At 51.9% G+C, this 23,744-nt stretch overlaps 4 protein-coding genes across 4 annotated transcripts; 2 read left to right on the forward strand and 2 right to left on the reverse strand.

The window, feature by feature from the left end:
* Positions 1–17,311: 17,311 nt before the first annotated feature.
* On the forward strand, positions 17,312–18,346 carry PC9H_000601 (uncharacterized protein; the record flags this gene model as incomplete). Its single annotated transcript, XM_036770256.1, has 1 exon — positions 17,312–18,346. The coding sequence occupies one exon, from the start codon at positions 17,312–17,314 to the stop codon at positions 18,344–18,346; it is 1,035 nt and encodes a 344-aa protein (XP_036636101.1).
* Positions 18,347–18,819: 473 nt separating this feature from the next.
* On the forward strand, positions 18,820–21,318 carry PC9H_000602 (uncharacterized protein; the record flags this gene model as incomplete). Its single annotated transcript, XM_036770257.1, has 8 exons — positions 18,820–18,985; positions 19,043–19,137; positions 19,197–20,169; positions 20,225–20,417; positions 20,469–20,868; positions 20,949–21,038; positions 21,150–21,173; positions 21,259–21,318. The coding sequence occupies 8 exons, from the start codon at positions 18,820–18,822 to the stop codon at positions 21,316–21,318; spliced, it is 2,001 nt and encodes a 666-aa protein (XP_036636102.1).
* Positions 21,319–21,665: 347 nt separating this feature from the next.
* Positions 21,666–22,919, reverse strand: PC9H_000603 (uncharacterized protein; the record flags this gene model as incomplete). Its single annotated transcript, XM_036770258.1, has 1 exon — positions 21,666–22,919. The coding sequence occupies one exon, from the start codon at positions 22,917–22,919 to the stop codon at positions 21,666–21,668; it is 1,254 nt and encodes a 417-aa protein (XP_036636103.1).
* A 324-nt stretch (positions 22,920–23,243) lies between these two features.
* Positions 23,244–23,608, reverse strand: PC9H_000604 (uncharacterized protein; the record flags this gene model as incomplete). Its single annotated transcript, XM_036770259.1, has 2 exons — positions 23,244–23,426; positions 23,492–23,608. The coding sequence occupies 2 exons, from the start codon at positions 23,606–23,608 to the stop codon at positions 23,244–23,246; spliced, it is 300 nt and encodes a 99-aa protein (XP_036636104.1).
* Between the last annotated feature and the right edge of the window lie 136 nt (positions 23,609–23,744).

Here is a 23,744-nt window from a genome sequence, read left to right on the forward strand (position 1 = left end):
TTACTCATCATAAAGTCTCAGTATCATCAGGATGACACATATGATGTCATCTATTACTCATCCAGGCACAACCGGCACTATATATAAGCTCTGTCAGTTGTTCATCTTCCCTACAACAATGAAGTCCATTCCCAACTCTCTTCGCACCGATATCACCTCTGCCCTTCTTAATACCAGCCATTCTCAGGCCAAGATTGCTCTCAAGTTGGGTTGTAGTGCAGCTACTGTCTCTAGGGTAGCTTGCCAGGTAATCCCTAACAAGGAAAACCTGGTGGGTGGACGTCCTAAGAAGCTCACTATGGCTGATGAGAGGGCAATCATCAGCCAAATCAACTCTGGAAAAGCTGAGAATGCTGTTCAGGTCACCAAAAACTTGAGCAAAGTCCTCAGTGACCCTGTCTCCACACAAACTGTGCGCAATGTCCTTAAGAAAAACGATATGAAGGCTGTGGTGAAGAAGAAAAAACCCTTTCTATCGGTCAAACATCGGAAAGCACGTCTTGCTTGGGCTTTGAAGTACAGGAATTGGACAGTGGAGGACTTCAAGAGGGTATTGTGGTCAGATGAAACTAAAATCAACAGATTTGGGTCAGATGGTAGGAAATGGGTGTGGAAACAGAAGGGGGCACCTTTGCAGGATCGGGAGGTTGAAGGAACTGTCAAGCATGGGGGTGGAAATATTATGGTCTGGGGGGTGATGGGATGGAATGGGGTGGGGAGAATGGTTGAGGTTGAGGGGAGGATGGATGCCCAGCAATATGTGGACATTCTAGCTGATGGTCTCCTTCCCACCATTGAGGAGTGTGACATTCCTGCAGAGGATGTGATCTTTCAGCAGGATAACGACCCCAAGCACACCTCAAAATTGGCTCAGAAGTGGTTTGAGGATCAAGGGATTGTGGTCATGGACTGGCCTGCCCAGTCTCCTGATATTAATCCCATTGAACACCTCTGGGAGCACATCAAACGCCAACTCAACACCTACAGTGACTCAAAAAACCCTTTCTATGTTGGTCACTTTTGCACAAAACACTAAATAGCAGGGGAACTACTGAAAATGGTAGCTCAGGGTCAGTGTAGCGTTTGTAGTGCCCCTTCTCAGCTAAGTGACAAACCTTGATTCAAGTCAATCGGATAAGTCTAGAATATTCTACAGAACTTCTAATCAAGTGATGCATTGAAAGGGTTTTTTGAGTGTACTATCTAATACTTGGTATTTCCCCCTTTGGCCTTGATAACAGCCTCAATCCTCCTGGGAAGGCTTGATATAAGGTTCTGGCATACCTCCACATCAATCCCATCCCATACCTCTGCAACCCTCTCCCATAATTCATGTACTCCTCTAGATGGTGTACTGTAGGTGTTGAGTTGGTGTTTGATGTGCTCCCAGAGGTGTTCAATGGGATTAATATCAGGAGACTGGGCAGGCCAGTCCATGACCACAATCCCTTGATCCTCAAACCACTTCTGTGCCAATTTTGAGGTGTGCTTGGGGTCATTATCCTGCTGAAAGATCACATCCTCTGCAGGAATGTCACACTCCTCAATGGTGGGAAGGAGACCATCAGCTAGAATGTCCACATATTGCTGGGCATCCATCCTCCCCTCAACCTCAACCATTCTCCCCACCCCATTCCATCCCATCACCCCCCAGACCATAATATTTCCACCCCCATGCTTGACAGTTCCTTCAACCTCCCGATCCTGCAAAGGTGCCCCCTTCTGTTTCCACACCCATTTCCTACCATCTGACCCAAATCTGTTGATTTTAGTTTCATCTGACCACAATACCCTCTTGAAGTCCTCCACTGTCCAATTCCTGTACTTCAAAGCCCAAGCAAGACGTGCTTTCCGATGTTTGACCGATAGAAAGGGTTTTTTCTTCTTCACCACAGCCTTCATATCGTTTTTCTTAAGGACATTGCGCACAGTTTGTGTGGAGACAGGGTCACTGAGGACTTTGCTCAAGTTTTTGGTGACCTGAACAGCATTCTCAGCTTTTCCAGAGTTGATTTGGCTGATGATTGCCCTCTCATCAGCCATAGTGAGCTTCTTAGGACGTCCACCCACCAGGTTTTCCTTGTTAGGGATTACCTGGCAAGCTACCCTAGAGACAGTAGCTGCACTACAACCCAACTTGAGAGCAATCTTGGCCTGAGAATGGCTGGTATTAAGAAGGGCAGAGGTGATATCGGTGCGAAGAGAGTTGGGAATGGACTTCATTGTTGTAGGGAAGATGAACAACTGACAGAGCTTATATATAGTGCCGGTTGTGCCTGGATGAGTAATAGATGACATCATATGTGTCATCCTGATGATACTGAGACTTTATGATGAGTAATAGCCAGGAACAAGGCATTCAGGAACCACACTCAAAAAACCCTTTCAATGCATCCCTTGATTAGAAATTCTGTAGAATATTCTAGACTTATCCAATTGACTTGAGTCAAGATTTGTCATTTAGCTGAGAAGGGGCACTACAAACGCTACACTGACCCTGAGCTACCATTTTCAGTAGTTCCTCCGTTATTCAGTGTTTTGTGCAAAAGTGACCAACATAGAAAGGGTTTTTTGAGTCACTGTATATCCCGGTACAAACGGCGACGCTTGGTGGGACCATGAGCAGCTCCTTGCTCAAGTCAAACGAGCAATGCAGATCTTCGAGACGGCACACCCTGGTTGCCAGGCTCTATTTATCTTCAACCAGTCATCTGTGCATGCATCATGTTATGGTCCGGTTTGTTCCGAATGTTATCTTTTTCGATATCTTATCTAAACGCGCAAGACACGCCTATTACTAATTCACATTATGGTACCTTAGTAAGATCCTCGCGTATAACACATGTCCGCAGTACATTACCAAGCTCCTCGTGGAATCGGTGCGCGTTCCATGGAAAGACGGCTGCAGTAGGCGTGTAATAGTACATGAGGATTACGCATGTAGTTCAGTATTTAAGTACCAATAACATCCCCAAGAACGCTAGCTCGTTCTCTTGGGATTTCCACTAGTAATAGTGAGAACTAAGTCAACTAAGCTACTTCATCTATTCTTTTGGTTTTAGTATTCTTGTAGGAGCCACGTTAGTCTTTGACTAGTGTCGCCCTAACAGAAGAACGAGCTATCCCTCCAACGTCCCTCCTACGCTCTACATTCTCATCCATCCTACTCTGCAGCGTCTAACTGCGAAGACCGACCTCTCGACCTCAAGACAGGATACGTTTCTCTTCCTCATTTCATCTACCGCCTTACTTCTTTCCAATTTCCGCCGATAAGCCCGTTAGGCTTTGATTGTTTGTTTCATACCCTTATAGTTTCCCACCCAATTCGAACCGCAGATTCAATACTCCAGCGGGGTAACGTCGAGACGACCCTCCGAGTGAATCTAAAGGCGCCGACTGATCACTAATCCTCGGAGAGGGGTCAGCGCGCGAGGTGCTGAGTAAGAAAGAAGGCTCTACCTCGTCGGTTCAGCAAGACGGTGTGAAGCTTCGCATTTAGCCAAGCCGAAGAACTCCTTCCTCATTTATGTTGTCCGCTCAGGTGCCGGCGTGCACTAGTTTGAAGTTCAACGTCAATTGACAGGGTACCTTACCAACAACCCCACCATGTCCCACTCCAGCGGATCGAGCTTCGAGAACATTGGAGACCAGAACATGCCCGGCCCTTCAGACCAACCCGCACCACCCCCACAACCATCGACACAAGAAATGATGATGATGATGATGGACCGGCTGGCTCAGATGGTGTAAGGGCAACCTCAAGATGGCCGACAGCGCAGGCCTAGCAGAGGGAGAATCCAAAGATAGTGAATAAGGCTAACTACAATACATGAGAGGGCTGCTCACCTAGCAGAGGGAGAATCCAAAGAGAACAGGATAAGGATTCTCCATGCTAGGAAGCGAAGTATATACTGTAGTAGCGTGAGAGGAATGCAGGATAACTGTACAGTACACCAGCCACAAGTCCGAACAAATATCACAAGGTACAAGGAAACATGTGATAATGAAGTGGAGGGTAAATGCACAGGAGTCGTGCCAGCGACTTGGGGAAGTAAGGGCGAAGAGTAATGAAGTGGGGGAAAAGGATAGAGGTAACCCGGACGAGCCCCGAAGAGTATAGATGAGTCCGAGCGAGTCCGAAGTGTCCGAGCGAGTCCGAAGTGTCCGAGCGAGTCCGAAGTGTCCGAGCGAGTCCGAAGTGTCCGAGCGAGTCCGAAGTGTCCGAGCGAGTCCGAAGTGTCCGAGACGAGTCCGAGCGAGTCCGAAGTGTCCGAAGTGCGGGAAGACTCCGGAGTCACCGGACGCGGCTCGGATGCGAAAGGAGTGGGTGGAAAGGAAGTGGAAAGGAAAGGGAGCAAAAAGGAATGAAGGGGAATGAAGGGAATGTAGGTAAGAGTCCATGGAATGAAGGAAAGGAGAGAAAATAGGAGTGTCCCCTTACATCACCCCCCCTTCAAGGTTGCGGCGACCCGACGCGAAGATTCCTGCCTGCCGCGCCATGAATTCACCAACCCCGAAACTCCGGATTGCTGCGAGAAGATGTCGAAGTACGACTGCGCGGAGCCCGGAGCCTTCCGACTGCGCCAACGCTCCCAGGACTGGTCCAGTGCCGCAGGAGTCATCCGGAGAGGTAGAGCAGTCGTCGGATTCATCGGACTCGTCCGGAGTACACGTACTGCGTCCGGGTGACGATCATGGAAGTCCTTGACCTTCTGGGCGGCATGCTGGAGGTTGCTCGCGGGCTCCCAGGAGTCGTGCTCGATACCATAGCCTCGCCAGCGCACCAGATACTTCAGGACCCGACCGAACCGTCTGCTATTCCGGACCTCTTCTACCTCATGCTCCTCTTCTCCGTCAACGAGCTGCGGAGGTGGCGGAGCGACAGGGCATCTACCCGGGATGGGGTCCGGAACGAAGGGAGAGAGTTTGACCACGGGGAAGACGGGATGGAGACGGGATAAGCCCGGAGGGAGCTGGAGCCGGTACGCTGCCTTGCCAACCTTCCGGACGACCTTGTAAGGACCAAGTCGTGCGTGTCCGAGTTTCCGGGAGGGTCGGGCAAGGTTGATGTCCGACGAGTCCAGCCAGACCTTGTCACCCGGTTGGTACTCCGGAGCAGGAGTCCGACGCTGATCATAGTAGCGCTTCATGTCGTCCTGAGCCTTGACCAATGCGGACTGAGCCTCATCGACTGCGGATTTCATCCGGTCTACGAACTCGTTTGCGGACTCCATCCGAGACGGTGGCTGATGAGGTTCGAACCCGAGACGAGGATGACGGCCGGTATCCAGGAGGAAGGGTGACTGCTGAGTGGACGCATGGACCCGGTTGTTGTACGCGAACTCCGCCATAGGTAGGAGGCGAGCCCAGTCATCCTGACGCTCTCCGACGAAGATCCGGAGATAGGACTCGAGTTCCTGGTTGGTCCGTTCCGTCTGTCCGTCGGACTGAGGGTGGTACGCAGTGGAGGCAGCCAGCTTGATTCCGAGCATCCGGTAGACTTCTCGGGTGAACTCTGCGACGAATTGCGGACCCCGGTCGGACACAACGGACCGAGGGAGTCCGTGCAGCTTCCAGACGTTCTGCAGGTACAAGTTTGCGGATCCAAGGGCAGACACTGTGGTGTGAGTCGGAATGAAGTGGGCACGTTTGCTTACGGAGTCGACCACGTTCATGACAGCGTCAAATCCATCGGACTCCGGAAGCTCGACGATGAAGTCGACACTCAGACGATCCCAGCGTTCATCCGGAATGGGAAGCGGATGAAGTTCACCCATGGGCGGATGCCTTTGGGCCTTCGTCCGGAGACAGAGGTCGCAATGGCGGGTGTAGGATCCGACGTACCGGGACATGTTGGGCCACCAGTAGCTGCGCGAAACGAGCTCTAGGGTCTTCCATCTGCCGGCGTGTCCTGTGACCTTGGTGTCGTGGTGCTGAGCTACAATAGTCCGACGCAAATCCGGTGAGTCCGGAACGTAGATCTTACCCCGGAACATGAGGAGTCCGTCCGATTGGGACCATTCCGCACTTCGGACTGTCTTGCGACTGCCCTGGGTCTTCTTCAGCTCCTCTGCCGCCTTTGCCACTGCGTCTTCGAACTTCGCATCTCGCACTCCAGTCCGGATAGCCGTGAGGATATCCTTCTCCTCCCCTTCAAGAGTGACACCCGTGGCACGGACAGCAAAGTAGGATGGCTTGAGCATCACTACATCCTTGTTGTCGTCCTTACCATCTGAGTGATCCGAGCGTCGCGAGAGAGCGTCCGGTTTACCCATAGTCCGACCCGGACGATGCTGGAGAGTGAAGTCGAAGCGGGAGAGGTATAGCGACCAGCGGGCTTGACGGCGGTTGAGTTTCTGGGCCTTGATGAAGTACTCCAGGTTCTTGTGGTCCGTCCAGATCTCGAACGGAGTCTCTGCGCCTTCAAGGTAGTGCCGCCATTCTTCGAGCGCCCGGATGATTGAAAGCATCTCCTTGTCGTGTATTTCGTAGTTCCGCTCCGCAGCCTGTAGACTTTTAGAGTAGAATGCGACAGGATGCCATTTACCATCATCCGGATCCAGCTGCGACAAGACCGCACCCGTAGCGTAGTCCGACGAGTCCGCTTCAACCCGGTACGGCCGATCCTCCTTCGGAAAGACAAGAACAGGTTCCGAAGTGATCAGCTCTTTGATCCGAAGAAATGCGGATTGAGCGGAGTCGTTCCACTGCCATTCCTTTGCGCAAGTGAGGTCGAAGAGAGGCCGGGCGATATGCGAGTAGTCCTTGATGAAGCGGCGGTAGAAGTTGACGAACCCAAGGAAGGATTGGAGTTCAGTCCGAGTCCGAGGGGTCGGCCAGTCCGCAACTCCGGAGACCTTCACGGGGTCCATCTCGATCTTACCCTCAGAGATGACGACTCCGAGATACTCCACCTTGGTCTGCTCGAAATCGCACTTGTCCGCTCGGAGGAAGAGCTTGTTCCGCTGGAGGATCTCTAGGACACGCCTGAGGACCCGGCGATGCTCTTTGCGCGTCTTGGTGTAGATCAGAATGTCATCCAGATAGATAATGACCACACCTTCCGTAATGAGCTCCCGGAAGAGGTCGTTCATCATGGTCTGGAAGGTGGATGGGCTATTTGTCAGTCCGAAGAACATTACCAACGGTTCGAAGAGTCCGCGCGTAGTCCGAAATGCGGCCTTCCACTCGTCACCCTCCTTGATCCGGACATTGTTGAAGCCCCACCGGACGTCAAGCTTGGAGAAGTAGCGAGCATTCCGGAGTTTGTCCACCAAGTCCGAGATGAGCGGAAGTGGGTACCGATTCTTGACCGTCATGTTGTTGAGCTTCCGGTAATCCTGGACCAAGCGGAGCGATCCGTCCTTCTTCTTGACAAAGAACACTGGGGCAGCCATGGGCGACTTGCTGGGGCGGATCCGACCAGTCCGGAGATTTTCTTCCAGGAATTCGTCCAGCTGTTTCTGCTCCGCCGGGGACAGCGGGTAGCACTTGGTAGAGGTCGGTTCCGCTCCGTCCAGTAGCTCAATGGCATGGTCCCACGGACGCGGCATGGGCAGTTCATCAAAGGACTCCTTTGCAAAGACGTCCTCGAATTCCTGGAGGAAGTCCGGGACTGCGCTGTTCCGAGGATCTTGGGGTTTGTTGCGCTGGAAAGCCAATGCAAGGCGCTGCGAGACTGTCTCCGAAGCCCGGATATGTTCTTCCTGAAGACTCCGAAGGTACTCCGGAGTCGGAGGAGGAATAGCCACGAAGATACGGTCACCCCTCTCAAGTCCGGAGTCGTCCGGAGTTGTGGCCTCATCGTCCTCATCATCATCCTCGCAGTCCTGAAGCTCTGGGAGATCGTCCGAGTGCAGTTCCTCAACCCTTGGCATCGGACCCGTACGACACTCCCGGAGTCGTACGGACTCCTTGCGTCGGGTCAGCTTGTCATGGCGGAACTCCTTCCGACAGGTGTCGCATCCGGACGGACAGCGGCTCATGGTCACCTCCTTTGTCTGCCAGTCAATCTCGGGGTTGTGCTTCCGAAGCCAGGTGTATCCGAGGATGATGTCCTGCCGTCCGATGTTAGTGACTGCGAAAAGCATCCGTTCCGTGTGATCCTTGAACCGGAGTACAAGGTCCACGACTTCGGAGATAGATCCGTTCTCGTTTGGTGATCCGTCAACGTTGAAGACCGGAATCGGAGCGGACAGCTTGCGTCGGGTGAAACCATGGGCATCAGCAAAGCGCGGATGCATAAAGACTCCGGTGGCTCCGCAGTCCACCAGGGCCTGCAGCGTGCATCGGTGTTGTGTATCCGTGCTCTGCACTTCAACGGGTATATCTAGCGAAAGCTTGCCGGGCAGCGCGGAGATCTTATAGCTACTGGGTAGCCGCCGTTCCCACTGCGGGCGAAACCTTCGGAGTGTGCGGATTGTAACCGGAGTCGTCTGCTTAGCGTCGGACGAATCATCGGAGTGATTGGAATCGTCTATTTCGTCTACGCTAAGACAAGCAAATCGGTTATTTACCAACGAGGTCGCACTGATCACTCGTTGGTCCGGACAAAATCCGCTGTGTCCGATTCCTCAACCGGGGCCGTTCCCTCATCGTCTATTCCTTCCGAAGTCCCCGTACTTTCTACAACGTCGGCCGCGGTCAAGAGATCTTCAATGGCGGACATCCGCTCCTCGGTGGTCATGAACCGGACGTCGTACCGGAGTGGGCACTCGCGAGACATGTGACCGGGCTTGCCGCATCGGTAGCAGAGCTGTGAGGTGGCAGGTCGGGAGCGGGTGTGGTCGACATCCATTGGGACACCGGGTGAGAGAGCCTTTGGAGGAGGCGGAGGTTGGAAACGGGGTTGCAAGGGTGGGAGCTGAGTCCGAGGCGTGGGGAGTACACCCGCAGGAGTCCGAGCGACTCCGGAGCCGGCTGTTGGTCGGACGAGGGATCCGGAGTGCACGCCAAAGTGGAAGGATTGGTTAGCAGCACGGTTGTCAGCAACCCGCTGTGCTGCCTTGTACCATTCCTCGAAGTCATCCTCGTCCGGACAGTCTGCGGACTCGGCAACACGGCTCTGGATGATGGAGTCCAATCCGCGGCGGAACTTCATCGTGATGTTGGAGCCCTCAGTGTATCCGGACTGGTCTACAAGGTCCCGGAACTCGTCGAGGTACTCCTGGAAAGTCCGACGCCCTTGGTGGTACCGGGTGGACTCCAGTTTTAGCATGGCGGCTTCGCGTTCCCGATCCGGAAGGAAGCGAGTCCGGAACTCGGTTGCGAAGGCGGCCCAGGACGCAAAGTATGGATCCTTCGGACTCCGGAGCACCATGTCCGCGTACTCCTTAGCTCGATCCTTCTGGAAGAAGGAGAGACACCAGAGGATTTTGGCCTGCTCGGTCGGGAAGTGGTCCGGACAGAGCTGGAAGTAGATGGAGCACGCATTGTAGAACGCGCGACCATCCTTGCGGTTTCCGTCGAAGATCGGGGGAGAGGCGGGCTTCAGGCGGGAACGTGGGGTGTTTTCGGATCGACTCGGGGCGTGCTGGGAGGCTTCGGTGCCCCTCAGCTCGGAGTCCGGAGTCGTTTTCGGAGTAGTCGGACGGGGTGTTAAGAGGAGTCCTTCGATTCGGGCAAGTGTATCCTGGATGGAGCTGATTTGGGTTTGGTGTTCGTACGTCTGAGCCCACAAGGTCTGCAAAGTCTCGGAGTCCGGTCCTGAAGCGACTGGCTCGGATGGCGGGATCTGGCTGGAAGCGCCCGGCATTTCGGAGTCGTCAGGGGAGCGAGGGATGGAGTTCCTTGGGTCCTCAGAGGTGGGTGGGAGTAGCAGGAGAGCGTCCGGAATGTCCGCAAAACCGGAGAGACGTCGAGAACGAGTCCGGAGTGGCGCAGGACGTTTTCCGTAGGGCTCTGGTGCCAGGATGGGAGATCCTGTTCTGCTGTAAGGGCAACCTCAAGATGGCCGACAGCGCAGGCCTAGCAGAGGGAGAATCCAAAGATAGTGAATAAGGCTAACTACAATACATGAGAGGGCTGCTCACCTAGCAGAGGGAGAATCCAAAGAGAACAGGATAAGGATTCTCCATGCTAGGAAGCGAAGTATATACTGTAGTAGCGTGAGAGGAATGCAGGATAACTGTACAGTACACCAGCCACAAGTCCGAACAAATATCACAAGGTACAAGGAAACATGTGATAATGAAGTGGAGGGTAAATGCACAGGAGTCGTGCCAGCGACTTGGGGAAGTAAGGGCGAAGAGTAATGAAGTGGGGGAAAAGGATAGAGGTAACCCGGACGAGCCCCGAAGAGTATAGATGAGTCCGAGCGAGTCCGAAGTGTCCGAGCGAGTCCGAAGTGTCCGAGCGAGTCCGAAGTGTCCGAGCGAGTCCGAAGTGTCCGAGACGAGTCCGAGCGAGTCCGAAGTGTCCGAAGTGCGGGAAGACTCCGGAGTCACCGGACGCGGCTCGGATGCGAAAGGAGTGGGTGGAAAGGAAGTGGAAAGGAAAGGGAGCAAAAAGGAATGAAGGGGAATGAAGGGAATGTAGGTAAGAGTCCATGGAATGAAGGAAAGGAGAGAAAATAGGAGTGTCCCCTTACAGATGGAAGCTCGATACGAACAACTAGCCCAATACGTACGAACCCGTCCGCCACCAACAGCCCCAGCACCAGCTCCCGTTCCCGCTCCTGCCCCGATTCCCCAACCTGCCGAACCCGCACGACCAGTAGGCCCTAAGCTGGCCAAACCCGAAATATTCGACGGCGAACGTGCCAAATGCCATTCGTTCCTCAGAAGCATCCGGATGTACATCGCGGTTAATCAGTGGCAGTTCACCAACGAAAACACCAAAGTTTTATACGCCCTCTCGTTCATCCAGGGACGGAAGGTCGATAACTGGAAAAACGAGGTCATCAACCGAGCACTCAACTGGCGGGACCAGGGAGGATACGATCCCGTGGTCTCTGACTTCCGAAGGTTCTCTGACGAACTGGAAAGAATGTTCGGAGACCCAAACCCCAGGGAAACGGCTATCTCCACTCTATCCGCCCTCAGGCAGGGCAACGAACCAGCCGAAGAGTACGTGATGAAGTTCGAAGCGCTATGGGCGGATACCGGCTACAACGACGTAGCATTGGTGGAATTATTCAAACGAGGAATGAACCCCGGACTGTTGAACCGGCTTTATAGCCTCCACCCGCTCCCCGCAGACTACCAGGCATGGAGCGAAGAGGCAATCCGGTTTGACAGGCAGTGGCGTGAAGCGCAGTCCTATGCCAAGGGACATGGACAGGGACGACAACAGGGACAGTCCCAGCAGAAGCAGCAAGGCCAAAAGCAAGGCCAATGGCAAGGGAGGGGACAAGGGCAGCAGCAACCGGCCCCACAACAGAACCAGCAATCACGTCCGAAGGATCCAAACGCAATGGACGTAGATAGAACACAGAGGACCCCGGTCAAGTGCTTTAAGTGCGGAGGACTGGGACATATCGCCCGGAACTGTCAAAGAAGGTTGGACATTAGGGCCATGAATTATGACGAACAATTGCAATACTGGCGAGAAGAACTGACTCGTCAGGGTTTTTCCGAAGGAACTCAGGAAGCGTCGACCTGAGCTCCAAGAATTCTTTCTCCGTACTCACCCAGGAGCCGGACTCATCGCTAGTAGAATCCGATGTACCAGTAGCTATTTATAATAAGGATTCAACTACTACAAACAACGAGACGGAAACTAAGACGCAAAACAAAACCAAGGAAGAGTACTTGTACCGAACAGGCAATGAAAAAAATTACGTCCCCATAAAGATCACCATTACTTCTCTAGATACCCTTAAAACTCTCGACCCCAAATCAATGTTGGACTGTGGCGCCTCAGACTCGTTCATTGATCGCGAATACGTCAGAAAGCACGGGCTGAAAACCAAGAAACTGACTAGACCCGCAATCATAAGAAACGCAGACGGCACCCCCAACAACGCGGGAAGGGTAGAAGAAAAGGTAGAACTAAGAATGGGTTTCAAAGGACACGCGGAATGGGCCACGTTCTACGTAACCAACCTAGGGAACGTAGACGTCATCATAGGTCTCACCTGGCTCAGACGACATAACCCAGAAGTAAACTGGAAAACAGGGGACGTGGTAATGACCAGATGCCCAAGAGAGTGCAAGAGGAGAATGAACAAGGAAGCAGAAGACTTGCAGGACGAACCGTACCCAGGGGAGGTAGAAACCGAGGAAGACGAGGAAGAAGTGAAGGAAGTGCGGAAAATGGAACCGAGGAACATATCAGTGGCAGGAGTGAGACAGTGGAATAGGCTGAGAAGTGGTTATTTACGGGGCCTGGACGACTTAACCAACCAATATCACGAGTCGGTAGCCCGAATGTACATTAACCGAATGTGGAAAAAACACATGCAGGTGGAAACGGAAGATAAGGAGGAGGAAATGCATCTGAAAGCAGTAGGAAAATACGACTATGTCATTGAGCACGATCGGGAGAAAATAGAAAGCAAAAAGGAAAAAACCGAAGAAGAAATGGTGCCAAACTACTATCATGATTTCATGAAAGTATTTCGAAAACGGGACTCAGAAAGGATGCCGGCGGCAAGACCATGGGACCACGCGATCGAGCTTACGCCGGACTTTGTACCAAAGGCCTCAAAGGTGTACCCACTATCGCCAATCGAGCAACAAGAACTCAACGACTTTCTCGACGGCAACCTAAAAAAGGGGTACATTAGACCCTCCAAATCCCCACAAACCTCACCAGTATTCTTCGTGCAAAAAAAGGATGGAAAAAAACGATTGGTACAGGACTACCGATACCTAAACAAATACACTGTGAAAAATGCATACCCATTACCTCTGATTTCGCAACTAGTAGACAAAGTATCTAAGGCTCGCTTATTTACCAAAATGGACCTCCGATGGGGGTATAACAACGTACGAATAAAAGAAGGAGACCAGTGGAAGGCAGCGTTCCAAACGCCACGAGGGGCGTTCGAACCAATGGTCATGTACTTCGGACTTAGCAATTCCCCTTCCACGTTCCAAACCATGATGAACGAACTTTTCAAAGAACTGATTGACGAAGGCCTTGTAGTTATCTATTTAGACGATTTACTTATCTTTACGGACAATGATGTACAAAAACACCGAGAAGTAGTACGACGGGCTCTGAAGATTCTTGAAGACAACGATTTATATATAAAACCAGAAAAATGTGCATTCGAAGTAGACGAAGTCGAGTTTCTAGGAGTAGTAGTGAAGGACGGAAAGGTGCAGATGGAAGAGGCGAAAATAGAAGCAGTAAAAAACTGGCCGGTTCCGAAGAACGTGCAACAAGTGCAACAGTTCTTAGGATTCAGCAACTATTACCGACGATTCATAAAGGACTTCGCCACCGTCGCTAAACCGTTGCACGAGCTCACCAAAAAAGATGAGGAGTTTGTATGGAACAAAAAGAGACAAGTAGCTTTTGAAAAGCTTAAAAAGCTGTTCACTGAGGAACCAATCCTGGTACTACCGGATACAGACAAGGAAATGAAGATCGAAGCAGACTCGTCGAACTACGCATCAGGAGCGGTACTCTCAATGCTATGTGACGACAACAAGTGGAGACCATGCGCCTTCCTGTCTAAAGGGTTCACGGAAACAGAACGAAACTACGACATCCACGACAAAGAAATGCTGGCTATAATTCGGGCCCTGGAGGCATGGCGACATTACCTAGAGGGAAATAGTCGACAATTTACAATATGGACGGATCACAAAAACTTGGAATATTTCATGACTACCAAAAAACTCAACAGACGCCAGGCGCGATGGGCACTGTATTTATCACGGTTCAACTTCCTATTAAAACACAAGCCAGGAGCGTCGAATATGAAAGCAGATGTCTTGTCGAGACGACCAGACCTTGATAGGGGGGAAGAGGACAACACGATGATTCTACTGAAACCAGAGTACTTTCGAATCAAAGCCATGCAACAAGGCCACGTCTTGATCGAAGGACTGGAATCTACCATCTTGTCGAAAATCAGAAAATCAAAAAATTACGATGAGTCGGTGGTAAAAGCGGTAACGGAGCTGAAAAGATCCCCGACGAAGGTGCTGAGGGAGGCGGAGTGGTCAGAAGAGCAAGACCTGGTGCTATATCATAGGAAGGTATACGTACCCAAAGACACGGAGGTCCGAAGGGAGATCGTAAAACTGCACCATGATTCAACGGTGGCAGGCCACCCAGGAAGATGGAAGACAATCGAGCTGGTCTCACGAAACTACTGGTGGCCAGGAATGAACAGGTTCATAGCGGAGTATGTCAAGGGATGCGATCAGTGTCAACGAAGCAAAGCCTACTCGCGACAACCACAGGGAAAGCTTCAACCCAACCCCATCCCATCAGAACCATGGACGGACATCTCAGCAGACTTCATTACCAAACTGCCGAGGTCACAGGGTTACGACGCAATCCTGGTAGTAGTGGATCGCTTCACCAAAATGGTCCGTCTAGTACCAACCACCGAAGAACTGTCATCATTAGGTCTAGCTAAATTATATCGGGACCACGTCTGGAAGGACTTCGGCCTACCCACCACTATCATATCAGACCGAGGACCCCAATTTGTGTCACAAATGATGCAGGAACTAAATAAATTATTGGGAATTCAGACACGGCTGTCCACAGCCTTCCACCCACAGACCGATGGACAAATGGAACGAGTAAATCGAGAAATCGAGACTTACTTACGAATGTTCATCAACCATAGACAAGACGACTGGGCGGAATGGCTGGCGATATGCGAATTCTCCCTAAACAATAAAACTCAAACGAGCTCCAGGCAGAGCCCGTTTTTCCTAAATTACGGACACCATCCACAAATGGGGATCGAACCACGGAGAGAGTCAAAAGTGGAGGCCGCCGATGACTTTGCCAAACGAATGACCCAAAGCTGGGAAGAAGCACGGTCAGCTCTGGTAAAAGCAGGGGAGGAAATGAAGAAGTACGCGGACCGACGAGTAGGGGAGATGCCGGAGTACAAAGTGGGGGATAAAGCCTTCATCTTTACCGATAACTTAAACACGTCTCGACCCTCACGAAAACTGGAGCAGAAGAAAATCGGACCGTACGAAGTAGTCGCGGTACCCACAAAAAACGCGGTAACCCTTAAAATTCCAAAAACATTATCTATTCACCCCACGATCTCCACCCACCGAACGGAAAAGGCCAACATGCCAACGATACCAGGACAAAAAACACCACCACCCCCGCCGGTACGGATCCAGGGCGAGAACGAGTACGAAGTCGAAAATATTCTAGACAGCCGACTCAGACGAGGACGGCTAGAATATTTGGTCAAATGGAAAGGGTATACCGATGAGCACAACACATGGGAACCCGAGAAGAACCTCGAAAACGCACCCGAACAAACTCGGGCGTTCCACTCCCGACATTCCGCAGCTCCACGTCGGATTGCGGTAGCGGTATTCAAGGAACTGATCTGGAAACCAAAATACGTATTCACCACCCCGACCATCAGTAAAACAACCAGAATCGACGAACCCGAGGGGAGCGCTGATCCACCCGACACACCCGACAGCAACAAAAACAAACATGGCAATCAAGCCGGCTTGCTCAGCGGAGGAGAAACGGTCCCAAATGGGGAGTCGAGGGATGAGGTCGTCAAAGGAGATATTGGGCATCAGGAGGTAGTGGTTTCGTCAAGTGGAATTGACGAGTCCTAGAAGGGGGGTGATGTTATGGTCCGGTTTGTTCCGAATGTTATCTTTTTCGATATCTTATCTAAACGCGCAAGACGCGCCTATTACTAATTCACATTATGGTACCTTAGTAAGATCCTCGCGTATAACACATGTCCGCAGTACATTACCAAGCTCCTCGTGGAATCGGTGCGCGTTCCATGGAAAGACGGCTGCAGTAGGCGTGTAATAGTACATGAGGATTACGCATGTAGTTCAGTATTTAAGTACCAATAACATCCCCAAGAACGCTAGCTCGTTCTCTTGGGATTTCCACTAGTAATAGTGAGAACTAAGTCAACTAAGCTACTTCATCTATTCTTTTGGTTTTAGTATTCTTGTAGGAGCCACGTTAGTCTTTGACTAGTGTCGCCCTAACACATCACTCGGGCCAGACGCCTTACATGCTTTTGAAATGAACAAATCAAACGGCGGCAAACAACGACACCAGAGAGACACAGTCATCCCAATGAATAATCCAGTTGTCAAACTTCGTGGAAAGCCTCGGCCGATGAAACTTCCGAATGGCCAGCCAAAGGGATTGCAACAGGTTCTCGAGGAGCGTGGATTTGATGTAAAGGGGCTCAAGGCAAAGTGCAAGCCGGTGTGCCCGTTCAAAAACAAGGGGTGCTGTATGGCATGGCTTCTCAGCCAACAAGACGACTTCGCAAATCAAACATCGTTGTTGGAGGAACTTATCCGCAAGGCCGGACACGAGTGCATCTTTTTGCCAAAGTTTCATTGTGAACTGAACCCAATTGAAATGGTAAGCTAGGTCTTAGAAATATAGACAAAACTAACTAATATATACAGTATTGAGGGTGGTGTAAATACCGTTACTGTCAGATACCCAAACGGACATTTGAAGACACAAAGCAAGCTGCCCTTCAGTGTTTAAATTCCTGCCCTACGGATGTAATCTGGCGGTTCGCTAATCGTTCCTGGAGGTTTATGGATGCATATCGAAAGGGTCTATCCGGGAATGCGGCTGCTTGGGCTGTGAAAAAGCAGAAGGGACATCGGACGGTGTCGCAAAGGGCAATGCTATCTATTGAAGCGGTCCTAAATTAGTAGTTTAGCGCCTATATAATGTCGTTCAAACTCACCAAAATTTTGGCGGATCCTTATTTGTCGTGGGAAAAACTTCGGAGATGTGTTTTTTGACGTATTTTCCTCTTCTGAGTCTGATCCTGCCCTCAGATTTGCCTCAAATGTGTTCGATCGTGAGATACCAGAGTTGCTGTGTTTGATTGTCCGCGACTGTACTTACACCGAGCCAATGCACGCCATCTGCCTGAATGAGTGTGAAGAGACTCGGGCACGGGTTGGCAGAGATCATTCTGGTTGCCAGGCTGTGGATTATACATATGGACTTGGCCTGGGAGGCGAGGTTACCGCTTGATTTCTCCTTTCCTCCCATTCGACGTTCTGTTTGTGCGCCATTATACCCACTGGTTGGCGTCGCTCCATTATTCTGCCCTTTATTGTACTCCAGAGCGCCTCGCTTCCTTCTCTTCTCCTTCTCCTCCACTTTTATTCACGTTCGTTACGACCATCCCTTCTTAATGTCTCCTAGACTTGTTGGACGCCTTCCTGCTGGACAGGCTCGCCACATCGACCATGCAAGGCGTCAGATTGTTAGCGGCTCGCTCACTGGGCCCATTACAATCACTGTCGTTAGGCCCATATCTTCGACTTCTAGCCCACCTTCGACTTCTAGTGCGCCGGGAACTGTCACCGTGACGACGACGACTACGCGCTCGTCATCGAGTGCCGTGTCAACGACCACCTCTTCAACTTCCTCGTCCCCGCCTACCCGATCCCTGGAGACTTCCTCTGTCTCTTCCACCACGAGTTCACTTGCCTCAGGCTTCCCCGTAGCCATGGAAGGCGACACCGGCAAAGGTGTAGAAGGTTCGAGCAACGGTAGGGATTCGAGTCCTCAGCGAGGTGGTCTACCGGCCGGTGCCATTGCAGGAATCGTCATCACCATCCTCCTCGTCCTTGCTGCACTCACCGTGTTCCTGGTGCGCAAACGGATGGCAGCCAACCGCCAGAGCCGGTCACGCAGTTGGAAAGACAACATGTTCTCCAAGGGGATCAACAGCGAGAAGTACAATGCAGGGGGCGCAGGCTATGGACGGGAAGAAGGTGTGGGGGGAACGATTACTCCGTATGCGTTCTCTCCACAACCGCAGACGCAACATAAATCCACCCCGAGCAAGTCAATCCCCCGAGTCCCCGTCCCAGCCATGCCGACAACGTCTTACAACAATCCCCCCACCGCGGGGATCGTCCCTACGCCTACCGGCGAATGGCCGCGATCCCCTCCAGTGGTCAACGGGCGAACGGTCGTGTCAACATTCATCCCATCACTTCCTGATGAAATGTCGATATCAATGGGTGAAACGGTGCGGGTTCTAGCGGAGTACGATGATGGGTGGGCGTTGTGCATGAACGGACGAGGTGAACAGGGCATGGTCCCTCTTGAGTGTCTGGGACAAGATAACAGCACACAGCAGGCCTATGTCGCTCGGGATCCAAGTGTGGCGCGGCGTGCCAGCAGCTTGACGGGGTCGGGGTCGGTCCGACGGATGTAACATTGGTGTAGTATTCTTTACCACAATCCCCCTACATATAGCAGGGCCTGCGCGTTCCCGGCAACGCCCAGCGCACCCGCGTCCATTCACTCACTGTAGCTATCACTCGATGCGATACTTCCCCCTTGTTAGCGTGCTGTACTCTGGTTTCGTGAGCCGCTTCTGCTTTTACCGGTCTAGATGTAGGACTGCCCATTAATTATGTAGTTTGTCGTATGTACCTTTTTGTAGTGTACATTACGAGACAGTTTATGTCTAGGTGCAATCTGTGTGGTAGCGTTACGGGATCTTCTATGGCAATGCACTGCCCCTGACGATTCACATCAGTGTCGGTGTTGGTGATTGGGCTGCCCCTGACCACCGTCCATCTCCACGAGGAACTCGTATAATGCCAGACTCTCTTTGACAGAAGACTCCCAATTCCACAGCGGGACCACCGACAAATCCGACACATCCAGCACCGACGACCGACGATGAGCAACGCCAGCAGCGCCCACGAAGAGCCCACCGCCAGTGGCAGTGGCAGTGGCAGCAGTTCAAACTCTAGCGACAGCGGCCACCCGACTCCATTGAAGCCCTCGTCCGGGAACTTCATGGAAAGCTTCATGGCGTCTATAGGCTCAGAACGTGAATGTGAAGGTGCGTTATCTCTAGCTGCGCTCCAAGGCCACTAGTTCAACAGCACCTTTGTCACAGAATTCGCTTTCCAGCTTTTGGCGTCGTTGCCAAGGTCGCATCTGGCGACCATACGCCGCCGAATAGCCCCCCTGCTTCAATTCGACCTCGTTGGCGTATGTGCTCTCCTTGTACCTGGCACAGTCATCTAAGCTCAAACGCGTGTCGTTTTTAGTCTTTGCCCATAGAGCTGGCGCTGCAGGTGTTTTCACATCTCACGGCACAGACACTCTGGACATGTGCGCTGGTCAATCGCCGGTGGCGGACCCTCGCGGATGACCCTGCGCTGTGGAAGGCGTTGTGCGACGAGCGGGGATGGGTCTGGAAGGACTCGGCGAACGCAAATGGCTTTGAGGCGAATCGGACGCTGCAGATAGGCTCGGAGCCTTGGGATGATTCCGACGACGAGGGCATGGGAGCCTCCGACGAGGAGGACGAAGAGGAAGGCGAAGCTACTACTACGTCTGTGCTAAGCGAAGTCGAAAAGGCGAAGATCATGTTAACGCAAATGCATGCCGAGCTGGACTCTGGCTTCGCGAGTATGTCGACGGCGGGTGGTTCGTCATTTCTGGGGAGCCTGTCCTTCACTTCATCATCGACGGCATCCGGTTCTGGTTCTAATTCTAACAACGCGACGCATTTGCCTGCCAGGCCGACCATCTTTCATCCGGCCGGCACGTTTCCAGCTCATAACCCGGAACCTTCGATCTGCGAACCAAACTACAAGCTACTCTATCAGACCCATATACGGTTATACAATCGCTTCGTTTCCTCCTCGTATAGATTGAGAATCCTACCTAAACGCGGACGCGAACGATTTTCCAACGCGCACACCAACACCATATATTGTCTTCAGCTATATACGTACCCATCGGGTAAACAAGTTTTATTCACGGGATCTCGGGACCGCACCGTTAGGGAATGGAATTTACAGACGGAGATGGTGGAGAGGGTTATTAGCGGGGTGCATGAAAGCTCAGTTCTCAGTATATGCGTTCACAATGGTTTTCTGGCCAGCGCGGGCAGTGACAGGCGGGTCGCGGTGTGGGACTTGACCAGAGACAGATTGGTCAAGGTAATCTGTGACCACGATGACAGCGTCCTGTGTGTACGCTTTGATGACGAGAGACTCGTTTCGTGTTCAAAAGGTGGCGTTGTTTCCTTACCTCTAACGGCACCGAGGAGCTCATACCCGCATAATAGATCGGACGGTGAGAACGTATACGTTCCCGGACCTCATTCCGCAATTTGTCCTTGGGGCACACCGCGCCGCAGTCAACGCGGTGTCAATCTCCAAGTCGCTCATTGTCTCCGCCTCTGGAGATCGATCGATTCGACTCTGGGATACAAGGACGGGCGCACTTCTCCAAACCTTCGAAAACCACCATAGTCGAGGGTGAATATCTCTACCCCATCGCCTGTGAAAGCGACTCACATTGCTGTATAGAATTGCTTCCATCGACTTTAAGCCCCCATTTGTGCTGTCTGGTTCCTCTGACAAACACCTTCGTTTCTTCGATGTGACGTCTTTGAAAGGATGGTCAACCTCCCCAGAGCTTCACTACGAGGGAAACACGGCCGCCGACGCTGCACCACCCTTGCCACTTCCGACACTCGATTCCAATTGGATCAACCTGATGATGTGCCAGGCGTGCGGATGCTTGAATTCAGTGAACACCATGGAAGGAGGTACCTGTGACGCTGTTGGTCTAGGCGCCTCCGCAGTCCGAGCCGGACCTGCTACTGCATCTTCGGCCAACAACTGTGCCCCTCATAGGGATCTGGTGAGAAGTGTCGCCCTCGGCGAGCATTTCGTACTAAGCGGCAGCTACGACCTGAGCATCAAGGTACGTCGTCTATCACTGGATGTTGTGCTTATCTCGGTGCTGCATGAGGTGCTCCGTCGGTTGACTGCGTCGATATTTAGGTGTGGGACCGCAACACGGGTGCACTTGTTGCTAATCTTAAAGGAGGTCATACGGGCAGGATATTCTGTATTGGCTTTGATTGTGCCAAGGTGAGCATATACATCCCACACAGAGGCAAAACCATCCTCGAACCTTTCTTGGAGGATTTTGTCTTCGGCTGTTCTCATAACTAATTTATATTTGTGTTCTTATCGCCGTAGATTGTCTCATGTGGAGAAGACCAGGTGCGTAGTTCCGTTCGTGTGTCCTGACCCACTGTTTTGCTCATCAATCCTTGTCCATGTCTCTGGGTCAATCCACTATCTCTAGAGAATCTGCATCTGGGACTTCTCTCACGGCATAGATACATCTTTCATTCAGCTACAATGAATTGCGTTATTGGATTACGGAAACCCATTCCACGGCACGGAAACCTCTTCACCTCATTCATGTCTGTTACCATTTATGACACTTTCACGGAATTCTTCACGACCAGAGTAACGTCTCCATCACATGTCTGTATCTTATTATAACTACGGCATTTGTCTACATCAGCTTGATTCACATAGTGTGCGTTCATCACGGTAGCAAGATTACTGATTGAGTCAAGACGACGAACCAAGAGATATTCATCCCAGTGCAGTGGGTCCTCGTGTGATCGAGGTGCAGGTATGACGAAACGGCCCTCGTAAACCTGTGGAGCGTCAAGAACTTGATTGAATGGACGGGGAAATTGACTATTCCGAGTCGGAATCCGACATCAGCATGTCTTCTTCGCCATCACCCTCGTGAGCATCAATTGACGGAGGGAGTTGAGGGGGAGGTTGGGACGATGGAAGAGGGGGCGGCGTATTGGAAGGTGGCAATGGTGGCGTATGCTCGGGAGGTGGCGGGGGCAAAGGCGGGGGAGTGGATGATGGAGGTGGTGGGAGATCCGAGTCGTTCCATGACTTGGGGTTATGTACAATCTCATACCACATAACATCCCGTATGTACTCCATTTCCTGGGAGCCGAGGTCAAGAGAGTCCTGTGCGAAGGCTGGTTGTACTGCTGGAAGAGCGGTACCATTGTAGATGGGAAGCAGCTCGGATGCGAAGTGGGTGGCTGGATATTTCGCCCATCTCTTGAACTGTAATTGCTGAGATGAGGGGGATGGAGATCTGGTTCCCTCGCTGGAACTTGATGTCTGCATAGTGCTAGAAGAGTCTGAGCTTTCCAATTCGTCGGCACGGAGTTCCTCGTCTTTCGATGGTGATGTTCCGTTCGAGCCAGGAGTACGGTGGTGGGAGTCTAACCCCATATCCGGGATGAAGAGGCGTAAATACACTTGCTCCGGCTCTTCGTCCTCTCCGTATATCTGGAAGGGCTCGTCGTGATGATCATCGTCTGACAGCTCGGGATTATCATCACCAAGCATGATCCTCCTCCGCATTTCCTCCTGTGGATCCAGTGGAGCAGCCCAACCTGGAGGGTACCCCCAAATGGCCATGTTCGCCAACCATTCCTGCGCGGGTGACTCGGCGTCTTGGAGTGCATCGGGTCCCAGCGCTTCAATGAGAAGCTCCCCACGTATCTCGCCAGGAGTGAATGAGTTGACCCATTCGAGCCGTTGCTGCCTCCAGCCCTCGACTTCGTGGATACGTTTGTAGTCGATCAAAACTTGGGATGACTGAGCCTTGGTGAAGTTGTATAAATCACGAGATAGGGCGATTAATTCGTGGTTTCGAGGCTTTGGGCAGTTGTAGACTGCATGCGATTCCACGCCGCAGTTAAAGCATACACGTTTGGTACCGTTGGAGGTTGCTGCTTCGTCATCTTCTACTTCCTGCTCGGAACCGAGAGCGCTGTGGAGATGGTTGCGGTCGTAGACGCCGTATGACTGGAATTGTCCAAGATATATACCCCATGGAGTGAGGTCTGTGAAGTGAGGAAGAACCCTAAGATGAGAATATGTGCCCTCTGTTACTTGGATTGTTGAACTGCTCGCCATCTTCGAGCCTCAGCCTCGTGGCTTTGTAAGTTAGGCTTAGAGAGTAATAGACATTTTTCTGGTTCTACTTGTGCTAAGCGAGGGCAAGGACGGTAACAAAGCTAGGTCGAGTTAGTAGAAGTTGAACGTTGGGTTTTGCCGCCGTTCAATAAGCGCCATACGAAGAAACAACCGTCAACACGAACTGGGAAGTAGACGTCAAGGAAGCATTACATTTCAACGACGATCATGTAGTTGGAGGCAGTAAAATAATGCTATCAACATAGGTGCACTCAAGGTGAGGCTGGCCCTATGAGCCTATGGGAATGAAAACGGATTCGTCGCTCAGTCACTTCCACTTTCGTTGTCCCACTTCACAAACGCGGCCTCGACATCACTTGCGTCCCACCGCCCTTTAACTATTTCTTTCCCTTCTAGGTGTAGCGCTGGAATCCAGTAGACATACTTCTTCTTCCACTTTTCCTGGCCGGTATCCTGAATATTGATCACCTCCAGCTGGAACTGGCGCTGAAAAAGGTGTGCCGTCTCGATCAGCGTTTTGGTTCTGGCAGCGTGATTGGATCATCACTGACTTGTTTCCGTACTTTCTCCAATTCTGCTTTCGCGATATCGCAGAGCGAGCAATTCGGCCCAGAGAACAAGGTCAAGCGTGGAATAGCCCTGGCCACATGTGAGAACCGACGGTTCATGAGTAAAAAGGAATCAAAAAATGGACCCTGCGGTTGCCCTGCTGACAGTACTATAGTACTAGCGCTACCTGCAACTTGGTCCAACACGGAAGTATTTTCACGTGACCTCCACAACTTTCAACTCGACCGTCGTTGG

This window comes from Pleurotus ostreatus (genome assembly GCF_014466165.1).
Source record: "Pleurotus ostreatus strain PC9 chromosome Unknown scaffold_1, whole genome shotgun sequence".
NCBI classification, from domain to species: Eukaryota; Fungi; Basidiomycota; class Agaricomycetes; order Agaricales; family Pleurotaceae; genus Pleurotus; species Pleurotus ostreatus.